At 41.1% G+C, this 15000-nt stretch overlaps 1 protein-coding gene across 1 annotated transcript in view; it reads left to right on the forward strand.

The window, feature by feature from the left end:
- The first annotated feature begins 415 nt into the window (after window positions 1-415).
- Window positions 416-15000, forward strand: part of tenm3 (teneurin transmembrane protein 3) — a 188424-nt gene continuing 173839 nt past the window's right edge. Inside the window, 4 exon segments of the mRNA XM_029442447.1 lie at window positions 416-488; window positions 2114-2234; window positions 3290-3360; window positions 5850-6137. Of these exon segments, the coding sequence (XP_029298307.1) occupies window positions 416-488; window positions 2114-2234; window positions 3290-3360; window positions 5850-6137 (553 nt within the window).

Here is a 15000-nt window from a genome sequence, read left to right on the forward strand (position 1 = left end):
CACATGTCTGCTCTCCTGTTTGTGACTTTCCAATTTCCAATCATCATGCATGATGTGTGAAAAGAGAGATGAGATATGAATAAAGATAGAGAGATAGAGGAGATTGGAAAAGAAATAGGGAGGGGTGTCACTGAGCGCATGATGTGTGCAGTTCACTGAACACAAGTGTTGGGTGAGGCCTTGTTGTTACATAATTCCTTGACTTTGTCTGTGTGTGTGTGTGTGTGAGTGTGTGTGTGTGTGTGTGTGTGTGTGTGTGTGTGTGTGTGTGTGTGTGTTTAGTCCAACAACCCTGACTCTCTCTCTCTGTTTTCATCCTATATCTCTGTGTGTCTTTCTTTTCTCTCTCGGTCTGGTCCATGCAGCTGTACAGCAGCATGCCTGTATGTTTGCCAGCCGCACAAGCAGAAGCACTATGGAAGTGAAAGAGCGACGTCCATACTGCTCACTCACCAAGAGCCGCAAGGATAAGGAGGGACCGTACACTGGTGAGATAGCCGTTAGCTCAACCATTCGTGAAGTCATTTCTTTGCTTATTTGTTTCTTCATTCATTCATTAGTAGAGTCAATCAGTCAGTCAGCACGTCTGCATTCAGAGATACTTTGCTGGCCTTAAACTTAGGAATCAGGTGATATTCTGTACGTTCCTGAAAAATGTATGTTAAAGCTTCCAGTAGAATTCATCTCAGGACTATCTTTTGACCAGTTTATCAGATGGCGCCGTAGGAGGAGGGCTACTTGCCGGGAGCTCCGCACTAGTGTTAATGGAGCCTCCCATCCAAAGTATTTCACAAGATTGTGTAACCACAATAAAAATCTGTACTGTTGAACTGCTGCTGTACGATTTAGTACCCCTCTACCCCTCTACTCACCCCCCCACTCACCCCTCTACTCACCCCCCCACTAACCCCTCTACTCACCCCTCCACTCACCCCTCTACTCACCCCCCCACTCACCCCTCTACTCACCCCCCCACTAACCCCTCCACTAACCCCTCTACTCACCCCTCCACTCACCCCTCTATTCACCCCCCCACTCACCCCTCTACTCACCCCCCACTAACCCCTCTACTCACCCCTCCACTCACCCTCCCCACTCACCCCTCCACTCACCCCCCCCCTCACCCTCCCACTCACCCCTCCACTCACCCCCCCCCTCACCACCCCACTCACCCCTCCACTCACCCCCCCACTCACCCCCACTCACCCCTACACAGTTTTCCTTTGCCATAATTGATATTACCAACATTTTGAATGCACTCATCTTTGGTGTTGCCTTCAGGTGTTTAGATAATCTGCCTAAACTATTAGCTTTTTTTACAACCTGCCTGATGGTCTGACCTCCAGTTTCTTGCTACGTCAGACTTTGTTTGAATTAGTTGATTAATTAAGTGAGTAAAAAGTTATCAGAACTGATTTAAATGGTGACCAACACTACCAAAAGAAGAAGAAGACGATTGTTTGAAAGAAAACCAATCTATAGGAGATAAATACTGTGAGCACCAGTTGATATTCTTTGTGTAGTAAATGACAAAGGTCCTGGGCGATGGTTCCAGCTGGCCTGTGGCTCTACTTAGTGCAGCTGCTTAGAAAGCAGTCCTCCATAGAGCAACCTACAACTCTGGAGCTGACCCCCGGGAGCCACAGAATATTGTCTTTCAGCACTTTACTGCACTGGACAGGATTGTGTTGCAGACCAGATGAAGGTGAAAATATTTCTGCTTGCAGCCAGTAAATCTTTCTCCTCAACAAATGAATCACCTGCTTTTATAAATGAAAGCAATCCATGAGCTGCTCTTATAGACACTTACAGTATAATGACTGGAGCTGTGTTCATATCTTGGGTAGCTCTGAAAGCCTTTTGAAAATCATAGGAACATATTGTCCAGGCAAACTCATTATGAATGGTATGTTTACCTCTTAATATTCCAAATGAATTAATACTGATCTCTATGTCTATGAGTGTAGTTTAAACATAAATTAACATTTTATTTAATACAATCCAGCCACAGTCACAGACGGATGGAACCACAATGTCTTAGCAATGCTTTTCAGGGCTTTAGGTGCCTACGTATGTGTGGACGTGCTCATGTGTGTGTATCTATGTATGCTAGGTTCATCAGGGGACAGTGAAGATTGTGCTATCGGCTCCCAGGGACTCCGGGTGCCCACGCAGAAGTCCTACTCCTCCAGTGAAACACTCAAGGCCTTCGACCAGCACCAAGACCAGACCAGGTTAGAACTGGAGTATCATTTTGTCTAACCCAATGGATAACATTAGCCCTGTACTAATGTTAATATTAATGTTTCTCAAAGGACGTTGTCTTGAATTGAACTTCACATATGTGCTGATATGTGCTGATATGTGCTGAGAGGAACCGCTTCAGGTTCTCTTCACCAGGGAGGATAGGAGCAATCATTCTTACTTAGCTTTTTAAAATGTCCATATTTGGTCACTATAATGAACATAACACTTCAGACAGCACACATGTATTTATGTAAACAGACAGAAGCTATCTTTTGCTATGATGATTTATGCTTTTATGATTTATCCTAAGCTATTAGTTTTTGTTTCATAAAGCTTGAGCCCATTTGATCTGTCCAAAGCACGTCCCGTCATACTGAGTAGTTTGTCAAAACATGTCATTGATTCACAGTTTTAGGTTAGTTGCCTGAGCTACGGTAGGAATGTAAATGTGTTCTCCTCTTTGGTGTTGAGATGCATTTTCAGTTTGGAAAAGCAGCGTATGCATAGTTCAGTAGATGTTGAATGAACTTGTACTACAGTTTTATAGGAGTTTCATATATACTTTCAGTGATTGAGCAACATTTGGTCTGCTTTATTCTCAGTGCATGAAGATAAGTGTTACCCTTGATTATCAGCAGAGCACATGCTTTTATGTCAAAATAGCAGACCGGCAAAATGAATGTGTCTACCACTTTCATGGACTCTTGAAAAATAAATGTGTTTTGGATATAATGTTTATTTTAAACCAATACCAACTGTCTATAGATGCTGTGTGTTCAGTGTGTTTGTAAATGATGTAAAAGCAGATGGTACTGATGATACATGTGTTCTTTTTATGAAAGAGAGCTTCTCAATAATGATTATATTCCATATAAGCAGGGTAATACTCAATGGGATGTACTGTGCTTGAACAGTAGCATTTAAACTCATTTGGGGTCCAATGAACTCAACAAAAGGACAAAAGAAAAGTGTGCAGTGAGTTTCACTGGATTTATTTATTATAGTAACACAACTGAGGACATTTGTCCTTGCGTGTCTCCAGGTTACTGTACGGGACGACCAAGGGATACAAGGACATGGTTCACCGTGAACAGGATGATTATCACAGACAAGGTGAGAGTCCACACATGCACAGACACTTAGACGTGCCTCCTCGGTGCACACGACTCAGAATGGCTCATTGAAATGTGCGTTTGTTTTTCTAACTGTTATGTTTTGTCCTTGATTATTCTTCCAGTATGGCTTTTCTTTCTTTGGGCATTTCTTGAATGTCTGATTCACATACAGTCATTGACATTGTAATGTAATGCAACACCAATCCTGTGTTCATGCCGCTTGGGTACGACCCAGCTTTAGCAAGCGCTCTACCAAGTGAGCTACCGGGGCGTCCCAAGTGACAAGTGTCCCTTGTGTAAGAAATAGAGAAAATGGTAAAGATTTCACATTAAAAGGAACAAATGTTTAACCATTGAGCACATTCATTGTTCTCCAGCTCCAATTAACACAGCGTCAATATTTGAGAAATGAAAAAATCATAATTACTCAATCATCTTATCTCCTTCGTTTTCACTGCTGGCCTAATTGGAGCTCATTTAAAATTAATATAACTTTTAATTGAACGGCAGCACTCGCTATCTCTTGTTGTGCCATTAATTACAGAAAGCTTTTATAATTTCCCTTTTCATTCTGATTAAAAATGAAGAGGCATATGCTGAGATTTTACAGATCATTTCTTTGTCTTCTTTTAATTTATATTTTAAAGGATTATCACGTGTGTTATTTAAACTTGATTTCAGCCCATTTCCAGTTACTCCTGATGACTTATTACATTTAATGAAAAAAGTATTATAAATGTGTAATATACTCATGAAATACTTTCCCCAATCTGCATGTCTTTAAATATTTAAGAAGCCTTTTTTTTTTTTAAAGTAAGAAGCAGAACCTCTATTTTAACAGCCATTATTAGTGCTCCTTTTTTGAGGGGGGGAACTGTTACAAAAAATATTCCATCATAAGTAATTAGAGTATATGATGCTAACAATTACAATTATTGGCATTTTAAAGCAAATTACATTTATCAGGCAATGTTGCATCTCACATATTGTTTGTCAATCTTAACATAGGTATTTGTTTTCTGTTTCAATTCATGTCTTAAATGTTCATATATATTTGTTTATGTATTTTTAACATGATCGCTCAATCATCAATTTTTGATCTTTCTTCATAAAAACCATGAAGACTCCTCATTTACACGCAGGAGTACATGAATACATTTATATAATTCAGATGTAGGCTACTGGTTTAAGAGAATGTACCTGTATTTTGTACAAATAATGAAATTCACGATGTTAAAGATATTACATAGTACATAGTGAGTTTCACTACTTTCACAGTTTATATCTTAATCGTCTCCGGGCCTAAAGCTCTGCTCATCTGTCTCTTGTCCTGTATGTAATGACCGTCAATAAGTATTCACCTTCTCTGTCGGCTTTGTCTTCTGGGTTGATGCTTCTATTTCTATGGCTAGAATTTGTCTTTTGCTGATGTTTTTTAAAAACTCTTGTCCTACCTGAAGGCATTGCTGCAGTGTTTCATACTCATAAGCAGGTTGAAGGCGTTTCTTCTTTGAGACAGAGTGATTCTGTAATGCATGTCAGGCTCTCTGCACGGCTTGCAGCTGCTGTCAGGGTGTGTTTTCCTTAACTGACATCCTTCTCTATTACTTGGCAAACGTCTTTGATACATATTCACACACTGTTCACACTGGTTAGGCCATTATGGGTCAGAACAGTAATGTGCAAGGATTCAAGGACCATTTATTGTCATTCTGCAAAACAGGGTTGCACAACAATATGCTGACGTAGTCATTATTGCTACACAAGAAAAACATTTCTTCCGTGCATTCCTTGAATTTGCATCAGGAAGAATGTAAACAGCAGCAACAGAAACCATGGTGAAGTTTCTGGGCAGAAAATATGTCTTAACATCAGAGAAACATTGACCATTAACTTTGACTCTGTGTGAGCACCATCCATGTAAACACAGAGTCTGCCTCCACTCGTCCCACCTGCGCTCTGTCCTGAGGTTCGCCAAATGCAGCAGCGAACAGAGAATCATTTGAGAGCAACTTTGATGATTGATTAATGCAAGTTATTTATCAGGCCTAAATGTGTGTGTGCACTGAATATCTTCCGTTTACTGATTGAATAGCTCACCTTCTGATACATTGTGATTTTCACTACTTATTTTGGAGCCAGACCTATTGTGTATATAATTGAGCTCTGACAAGAGAAAAGAACATGAAAATATGATCAATTGAATTCAAATCAATTGAGAAGAAATGTTCTTCAGCTAAGACAATGCTCTGTTTTCCAGAGCTTTACTACGAGGGGATTTCCTGCGTGAATTAGATTATATTATTAAAGAGGAATTCTAAGAGAGTTTCTTTAATTTGTGTTTCTATTCACCATAGGGAAGTTGTCTCAGGCCTGTTGTCAAATTAGCAATAATTTGAACTGAACAATGTAATTTTACATAGTCACCATTATGTATAATAACATATTAAAATTTTAAAACAGTTGTAAAATCTCTTTCTGTTTCAGGTCAGCATTTCAGTCTTCGTCAGCTGGGAATCTGCGAGCCACCTTCACGTCGTGGCCTAGCGTTTTGCTCAGAGATGGGCCTCCCTCACCGCGGCTTCTCAGTTGGTACAGCCCAGGACATAGACAACGATAGTCAGGCTGTGATGTCACCAGAGCGAGCCATGCGCCTGTGGGGCCGAGGGGGTCTGGGTAAATCATCAGGGAGAAGTTCCTGTCTGTCCAGCCGCTCCAACTCAGTGCTGACTCTCACCGACACCGAGCACGAGAACAAGTCAGACAGCGACAATGGTAGGATGTCTTCTTTTTCCCCTTAGTGCTCTTCTTTCTCTCTCGATGCTCAAAACCTCTCCTAACAAATGCTATTGTTAACTGTTTGTAAGTGGTTCATGATTTTCACACACTTCTATAATACAATTTGTTCCACTTGATCATGGTCCTTCGAAAGTATGATTGTCAATGATGCTGATTTTTGATAGCACAGGTGCATACAGCAGCCAGCCAACTCTGCATTCTGAGCATTCACCCAGGATGTCTGAATACTCCCACATTCTTCAACTCAGTTGCAGGTTTACACACTTGACACTGAAAAGATACAGCTAAATTATAATATATGTATGTATATTTATAAATGTATAAAAAAGACAGAGTTCATTGATGTACTGCATGTTCTAAATATATAGAACTTACTTTGAGAATGTCAGTGTTGCTCAAAGCAGGACACACAGTGTGTTCCAGTGCCAGCTGCTATATAGCCAGAAATATATTATTATGGGTCTATTTTTTCTTTTCCATTTCTTTCTGTTTGGGCCGGCTGAAGCTCAGGAGGTGTAGTGTGTTGTTCGGTTGTTCCATCCCTGGCTCCACCTGTCCACCTGTTGCAGTGTCCTTGAGGAAGACACAGAACCACAAGTGTCTCCTGACGGGCAGACCATCGCTGTGTGTGTGTGTGTGTGTGTGTGTGTGCGTGCGTGCGTGCGTGCGTGCGTGCGTGCGTGCGTGCGTGCGTGCGTGCGTGCGTGCATGTGTAAATTAGCGCTTTCTCTGTTAAGGTATATTAATGCTATATTAGTGCAGTCCATTCACCAAGAACAAAACATTTCTTCCTGGTGTTCACTGACAGTAATTGTTCTGATTTGAACAGCAATGTCTTTAAGACTTATATCAGAAAAAAAGTGGTTCCGGCTATTTTTAGAGATCCAACCTTGCAGTAGATTTAATATATTTAATTTGTCAGTGAACAGGCCTTATTGTTTTAAAAGCATTCCACCGGAACTCTCTCCCCAAATAAATCCCAGAGTGCACCACTCTGTCCACTTTTAAATCACAAATCAAAACTCGCCTTTTTAGAGCTGCTTTTATTGTTTCAATAATGCTGTGTTATAAATGTGTTGTTTCCTGTTATCATTGTAACTTATGTAAATTGTATTTGAGTATCCTGAAAAGTGCTTTATAAAATTATTATCATTATTATTATTTAATAGAACATAATCTTTATTTTTTATTATGGAATGAAGTTTCTCTCTAATAATGTGATAACCAAAAACTTTAAACACAAACACAAAACAATGTCCTGCTAATTAATTTACTTAATGATCACAATTTAGCTGAGCAGTCATTTGTTTTTTTATCTTTTTGTGTGGTTCAGGGTTAGTGTGCACTTGATAGTATGTAAGCACAGAAATGCAAATATCTTTGTACAGTAGTTCTTTGTCTGTGAGTGTGTGTGTGTGTGTGTGTGTGTGTGTGTGTGTGTGTGTGTGTGTGTGTGTGTGTGTGTGTGTGCGTGTGCGTGTGTGTGTGCGTGTGCGTGTGTGTGCGTGTGCGCGTGCGTGTGTGTGTGTGTGTGTGTGTGTATACCCTCAAGGTACTTTACCCTAACAGGTGTGAATTTCATATTTAATAAAGGACTTGTTTTTTGACACCCACAAATCTGCAGTATTTTCATTAAGCTTTGCAAATACGCACACACGGTGGGTTTTCATTAAGAGATGTGATGTTGTAATTAACGGTGAGAAAACATGCTGAGTCATTGTATTTGCTATATTAAGTTTGATAATGTTTTTATTAAATGGCATTATGCTGTGGATGTCAGTGCTCCGGAGGATACACTTCCCATCTCTAAAACTGAGTAGTCGTCAAGTTTTCAAAGGCTAATTGACTCTTTAAAATGCAGCTGTGTGTGTGTGTGTGTGTGTGTGTGTGTGTGTGTGTGTGTGTGTGTGTGTGTGTGTGTGTGTGTGTGTGTGTGTGTGTGTGTGTGTGTGTGCAGTTGAAGTGGTCAAATGATAACACATGGTCACTTATGGGTTCAGTAGTGATATAGGTTGTGTGTCCCATGAGAGTGGTGGCTGGGTCATTATTGGGGCAGTGTTTCACCTTGATAAAGGCAAGCTGGTTGGAAACGTTTGGTAGATAAAGCATGGCGTACTAGAGAAAATAACAAATTATGAATGTCTTGAAAGGTAGTACTACCACACAACATTGAAGCCAATGTTCTACACTCCGTAGCTGCAGGCTACTGCATAAACCTTCACCACCTGCCACATCTACATGAGCCTTATCCGTCAGGATAGAAAAGCTCATCACTAAAGTTGATACGTTGGCCTCTCCACTGCAAAGACGTTTCCAGGAACCTTGGACTGTATTATAAAGAACCGTTCATTCAGGTTTGAGTACTGTTGAGTGTCAACATTCAAAGAGCCATGCACACTAAACCCTATAGATTTACACTCACAGAATAAACTCAGATCCAACTACATAAGCATGTTGAATTGACCTTCAGCCTTTGCTTCTTTAACCTCAAAGAAAGTATTGAAAGGAGGCACATTATTGCACTGCAAACAGCAGACAATACATCGCCTCCATTGATACTGAGCCTGCTTCACAGCAGGAAGTGTGTGTGTATAGGCGCGTGCACGTGTTTGTGTGAGGACAGTAACTTAAACCACCTTCTGCGATTCTACCTGCGGCTTTGTTGTGTGAGGAAGTGAGAGAAAGTAGCCATAACAGGTAGGGCATGAAGAATGGGAGAAGAGAAGAAAACATCAGAGAGGAGGAGAAGAAAATGGAAAGCAGTTGAATGGAGACACAGTAATTGAAAAGAGATGCAGGGAAAGTGGAGAATAAAGGCAGAACAGGGAAAGGGAGCCTCTCTCTATTATTGGTCCTCCTGAGAGGAAATAGTAGACCAGAGACGTCTGGCTGGCTCCCCAGTTGACACACACACACACACACACACACTGGCAGACGTAAACACTTTTGTGGCGTGTGAACCCCTGGGTGCCCAGCTGCTGCTTGCCCAGTTACTTGATATTGGTGATCTCAACTACGGGGACTGAAGAAGGAAGATACATTTACACTTAAACGGGTTGTGCACGGAACAACTGGGTACAAAAATTTAAAAATCTGTGTTACACCTACATTAAACTACAGTTGAGGTACAATGTCCATGTGTGTGAACTAAATAGAGAAAATGACCAGATGATATGTATGTCTACATGGAAGGAACAACAGATGTCTAATTGTGTGCCATACTAAAGAGCTTAACAATATTAGCTGACCTCCCCTGCCCAATCTCTTTATGTTTAAACGTGTGCTCTGTGCAAGTGCGTGGTCATGGTGTGTGAAAAGAGCAAAGTAGAAGGGATGAACTGGGATAGTGAGGAAGACACGATGTGATGGAAATCGGGAGAAAAAAGGGAAGAGTGAATAGGAGAGATGGAAGCAGACAGAGGGGAGTATCTCGTCTTTGCTAACCAGATTACTTTACTATGTGTCAACAAAACACTTAATCCATTTGGCTTCCCTAAGCTGCTTAACGTTATAACCTTAGCTACTACACAGACACTGACTCACATTTATTCCTAACTCCTGTTTCAAAGTGACGTCCTTCCTCTGATGGCTTTCATCATCTTTCTAGTTTTGAAACATAAACACACAACCTCACACACACACACACACACACACACACACACACACACACACACACACACACACACACACACAATCACAGGAACATCGTTCAGTATGCTTTGTCTTTGCAATCATAAGCAGTACAGTTTTCATGCAGAAATGACTCAGAATCCAGGATTGGTTCAAAACTACAAAACTCAACCTCAACATAATCTTAAAAATTATATTGGATGTTTGAGCCCTTTAGTTGACTCTCCTACTGTACTTTAAAACAAAAAGATTATCACAATTTGCATTGCAAACTCTTCCTACTTGGTTACGTTTTGTGCTACTTTGAAAACATGCACCATAGTTGTAAAACTTAAAGGCTGCACATGGAGAGTTTGGGGGTTTTAATTGACAAGCCTCTATGTGCACTACATGGCCAAAAGGCTCAGCTGCAGACCTCCAGTATGGGTGCCAGAGGGGGGGATGTGTCACCTGGAAGCTCTCCATTGACAGAGCAACAAACAGGAAGGCAGGCAGGCGGATGGAGAAAGACAGGGACATAAAAAGAACGAGTCAGTTCATACGCTGCCTGCTCTCACTCTTCCGATGGACTTCAGTTTGTTCACTTGGTGCAAGGTGCAAGGATGTGATCCATTTCCAAAGCAGAAAGTCACGAAAGGATTTCAGCATTAAAAGCCGCAGGCACTGAATAAATGGTCGACTGTGACACACTTCCAAAAGACTGCTTGTCCACTTTAAAAATAAAATTAGTTTATATAAAAAAATCTAAAAGTTCCAAACTTTGTTCTAAATTAAAAGGAAGAATTAAAGCATTTATTTTATCTGCGACAACAGCATCAATGTTTGATGGCTTACAGCCTGTGTGTGTGTGTGTGTGTGTGTGTGTGTGTGTGTGTGTGTGTGTATGTGTGTGTGTGTGTGTGTGTGTGTGTGTGTGTGTGTGTGTGTGTGTGTGTGTGTGTGTGTGTGTGCTCACGGTAGTGCCTACAAATTCTATGTGCTGTTTAAAATAATATGTATTCCTTAAAATATTTATATTGCGGGCTTATTAAACTATACATCAGGTTCAGATGCTCGGGACATATTTTCTCATGCTATTGCAAAAGGACCCGCTATATTAGATAGTTATCAGTACATCAAACACTCACACACACACACACACACACACACACATCATGGTAGAGGACGAGTCAACAGATGTGACTGCTGGAGCAGACCGATCACTGCAATAACAATGTGCATATGTAAGTATAGAGAGATTATACATGCAAATTTCACAGCATGCATGTGAAGACATTTTCTGACATCCACACTGCAGTATTGATACATAGATATCATAGATTGCTGGTTATGTTCTTGCTCAGCTGGTGCTGTATGGTTAATACTTTAGGAATAAATAATGTATCATATGTCTCCTCTCACAGCATGAAGGTGTGGAGAGTAGCAGTGAGTATGTTACACAAAGACTGCAGATGTATTTCAGGCTCATCTTTCACACTCTTCCAAGAACTAGTGTGTGTGTGTGTGTGTGTGTGTGTGTGTGTGTGTGTGTGTGTGTGTGTGTGTGTGTGTGTGTGTGTGTGTGAGTGTGTGTGAGTGTGTGTGTGTGTGTGTGTGTGTGTGTGTGTGTGTGTGTGAGTGTGTGTGAGTGTGTGTGTGTGTGTGTGTGAGTGTGTGTGTGTGTGTGTGTGTGCGTGTGAGTGTGTGTGTGTGTGTGTGAGTGTGTGTGTGTGTGTGTGTGTGTGTGTGAGTGTGTGTGTGTGTGTGTGTGTGCGCCAGTAGAGAGGTCACGTGTATGCATAAAAATAAGTTTTCAAAAGCAACTGAAATGTACTTGAGTGTTCAGGATCCTCTCACACACACACACACACACACACACACACACACACACACACACACACACACACACACACACACACACACACACACACACACACACTCACACATTCACACACAAACACACACAGCCCTGGTGCCAGTCATATTCAATAGCAATCTAGTGCTGACCAGAGAAATCAATGAATAACAGACAAACAGACTAGAGGGTTTAACTTTGGCGCCGCTAACATGGAGAGGACACTTCATTCCATCAAGTGGATAACATTAAATCATTAACCATACTGCATCGCTCCCTCCCCCCTCTTACCTTCATGTTCTCTTTTCATCGTCCCATCCTCTCTTCTCCTTTATATTTATTTTTATGTTTCCATCTTTGTTATTCTCCGTTGAAATACATAAAATAAACAGTAAATATACGACTTAATACAGCTCCATTCTCAAGACAAAATGTCGAGTGTGTCATACAGTTAGATAATTATGATAATAGCATTGTAACACTTAATATTGTATGAACCGATGAAGTAAAAACAGGAATACTGATATACTGCACACTCTAACGATTCACCTATTTGAAATAATAATGTACATTACTTGCAAGGAAAGATGCAAATAACCACTTGATTCAAACTCATTTGGAGAGTTTTGTAAATTATAAACGTTATTACAATACCAGTAGTCATAATTATATTACACAAGCAACAAGTCTTCTATTCTTCTTCTCTTACCTCGTCTCCTCTCTCCTCTTCCTCACTTTACTGGTGTTTCTCAGAACCCATTGAGGCACAATCCATTAGCAGAAGTGCAGAGGTAGATGGGCAGAGAGGGCTGGAGAGAGTAAGACACAGTAGAGCCAGTGTTCAGCCCAACAAGTGCTACAGCAGGCTTTCTCTGTTTCACTGTTTCAGTCTTGGGACTTTATAGATGATGGCCTTTCTACATGTGGTGAGAGGCTTTCACTTCATGCAGTAACTCAGTTAAGATGCTGAAGTGCAACTGAAACTACCAAACTCAATGACTTTCAATTGTAAACTGTTTAAGAAGAAGTCAGTGTTTCCTTTTCTTTCTTTTCAACATGGGTCTTGTGGTGTGTGTGTGTGTGTGTGCGTGTGTGTGTGTGTGCGTGTGTGTGTGTGTGTGTGTGTGTGTGTGTGTGTGTGTGTGTGTGTAGTGTTTCCTTTTCTTTCTTTTCAACATGGGTCTTGTGGTGTGTGTGTGTGTGTGTGCGTGTGTGTGTGTGTGTGTGTGCGTGTGTGTGTGTGTGTGTGTGTGTGTGTGCGTGTGTGTGTGTGGTTGGAGGTATTGAAAGTATTCAAGGTGAGAACAAAGATCGGATATCAAGCAGATCAGGTTCAGATTGGGTTTCATATCTGTCACACTGTAATGGGAGTATTGATGAAGTGTCATGTCAGAATTGCACACACACGTACACACACACACACACACACACACACACACACACACACACAAGCAACTTCTTCCTCCCTTTTTTATGAACAACACAATATATACCTGTTTTTGTTATACATTGTCATTTCATCTCTCTCTCTCTCACACACACACACACACACACACACACACACACACACACACACACACACACACACTGAAGAACACACAATCATTAGTATGTGGTGCTGTGTAATAGCTGGATCAATAGCTGTGCTGTTCTTACAGGATCATTTGGCCTCTGAAGCAAATGCTCTGACAGCCACTACATCATTAGGACATTACCACTCGCCCGCTCTCTCTTAAGTTTCTCTCTCTCTCTCTCTCTCCCTCCCTCTCTCTCTCTCTCTCTCTCTCTCTCTCTCTCTCTCTCTCTCTCTCTCTCTCTCTCTCTCTCTCTCTCCCTCGCTCTCTCCCCCCCTCTCTCTCTCTCTCAATCCCTCCTTCACTCCTTCCTTGTCTCTCTTTCTCCTTTCTACTTGTTACATCATTAGAACAATGCCACTGTGCCCTCCTTTTCCTCCTTCACTGCTTCCTTCTTACTGACACTGCTCTCTCACAAAGCTGCATTCCCTTTGATGCTCTTTATTTATATTGTAATAAAATATTGTTCTTTCTTTATAGTTAATGTGTGCGGCATTGAAGATACACACAGACTTAAATGAGAATGAAAAATAGTTGAAGACGTTGTTTTTGTGCTGATATGGCCTTACAGTAGTGTATCCCCGACGACCAGCGAGATGCAATCCTTCATCGTCACCAGCCTTTCTGTCACTTTAGAGCGATGTAATTTGTCAGCAATTACAGTACCTTGGTGCTACATTAATTGTGCCTGTGCTAACAGAGATAATTAAATACACTGCAGAGGTAGTTGGGAAGTAAAGTGTTTATAGTATCAAATCAAATCAAATCAAATTTATTTGTATAGCCCAATATCACAAATTATACATTTGTCTCAGTGTGCTTTACAGACTGTACAGGTTACGACATCCTCTGTCCTTAGACCCTCACATCGCACAAGGAAAAACTTCCTAAAAGAAACCCCAAAATTAAAAGGGAAAAAATGGAAGAAACCTCAGGGAGAGCAACTGAGGAGGGATCCCTCTCCCAGGACGGACAGACGTGCAATAGATGTCGTGTGTACAGGATAAACAACATAGTACAAATACAACATTTGACAGAAATTATGTTGTGTTGGAAAAAAAAGAAATAGAAAGTTTGGATGAATCCAGGAAAATGTCAATAAGGCTTCCCGGTGTCCATCAGGACCAGGTCAGCAGGCGCTGTCACGATTCATGATCCTGACGTAAACTTTATCAGTGGCAACCTGCCACATGAGAGACAGACACTCCGGGGATGATACCCCGGATGGTGAGTTAGTAACATACATTTACATAAATGCATACAGATAGAGAGGGAGAAGAAGAGAGAGGGAGAGAAGGAAGAGAGCAGGGAGGTGTCCCCCGGCAGTCTAAGCCTATAGCAGCATAACTAGGGGCTGATCCAGGGCAAACCTGAGCCAGCCCTAACTATAAGCTTTATCAAAAAGGAAAGTCTTTAGCCTACTCTTAAATGTGGAGAGTGTGTCTGCCTCCCGAACACAAACTGGAAGCTGGTTCCACTGGAGTATACCTATAGTATAGGAGGAACAGGTGAGGGACATTATTAAAGGCATCTTACCTTTTTATTTTACCATCCTGAAACTACTGTACAGTCCATAGCCAGGTAACATTACTGTCTTTTATGATGCACACGCCAACAGGGAACAGTCTAAAACTGTCATATGAAAGCAAATGAGCATTTGGAACCAACGCAATAATTACACAAAGGAGTAATGATTTCACTGTGAATCTAGAAATAACCACCATACTACAAATATTTCACCCCACTTCCCACTGTTTCTATCTTTCGCACACACACACACACACACACACACACACACACG

The sequence above is a fragment of the Cottoperca gobio genome, chromosome 1 (genome assembly GCF_900634415.1).
Source record: "Cottoperca gobio chromosome 1, fCotGob3.1, whole genome shotgun sequence".
Lineage (NCBI taxonomy): Eukaryota > Metazoa > Chordata > Actinopteri > Perciformes > Bovichtidae > Cottoperca > Cottoperca gobio.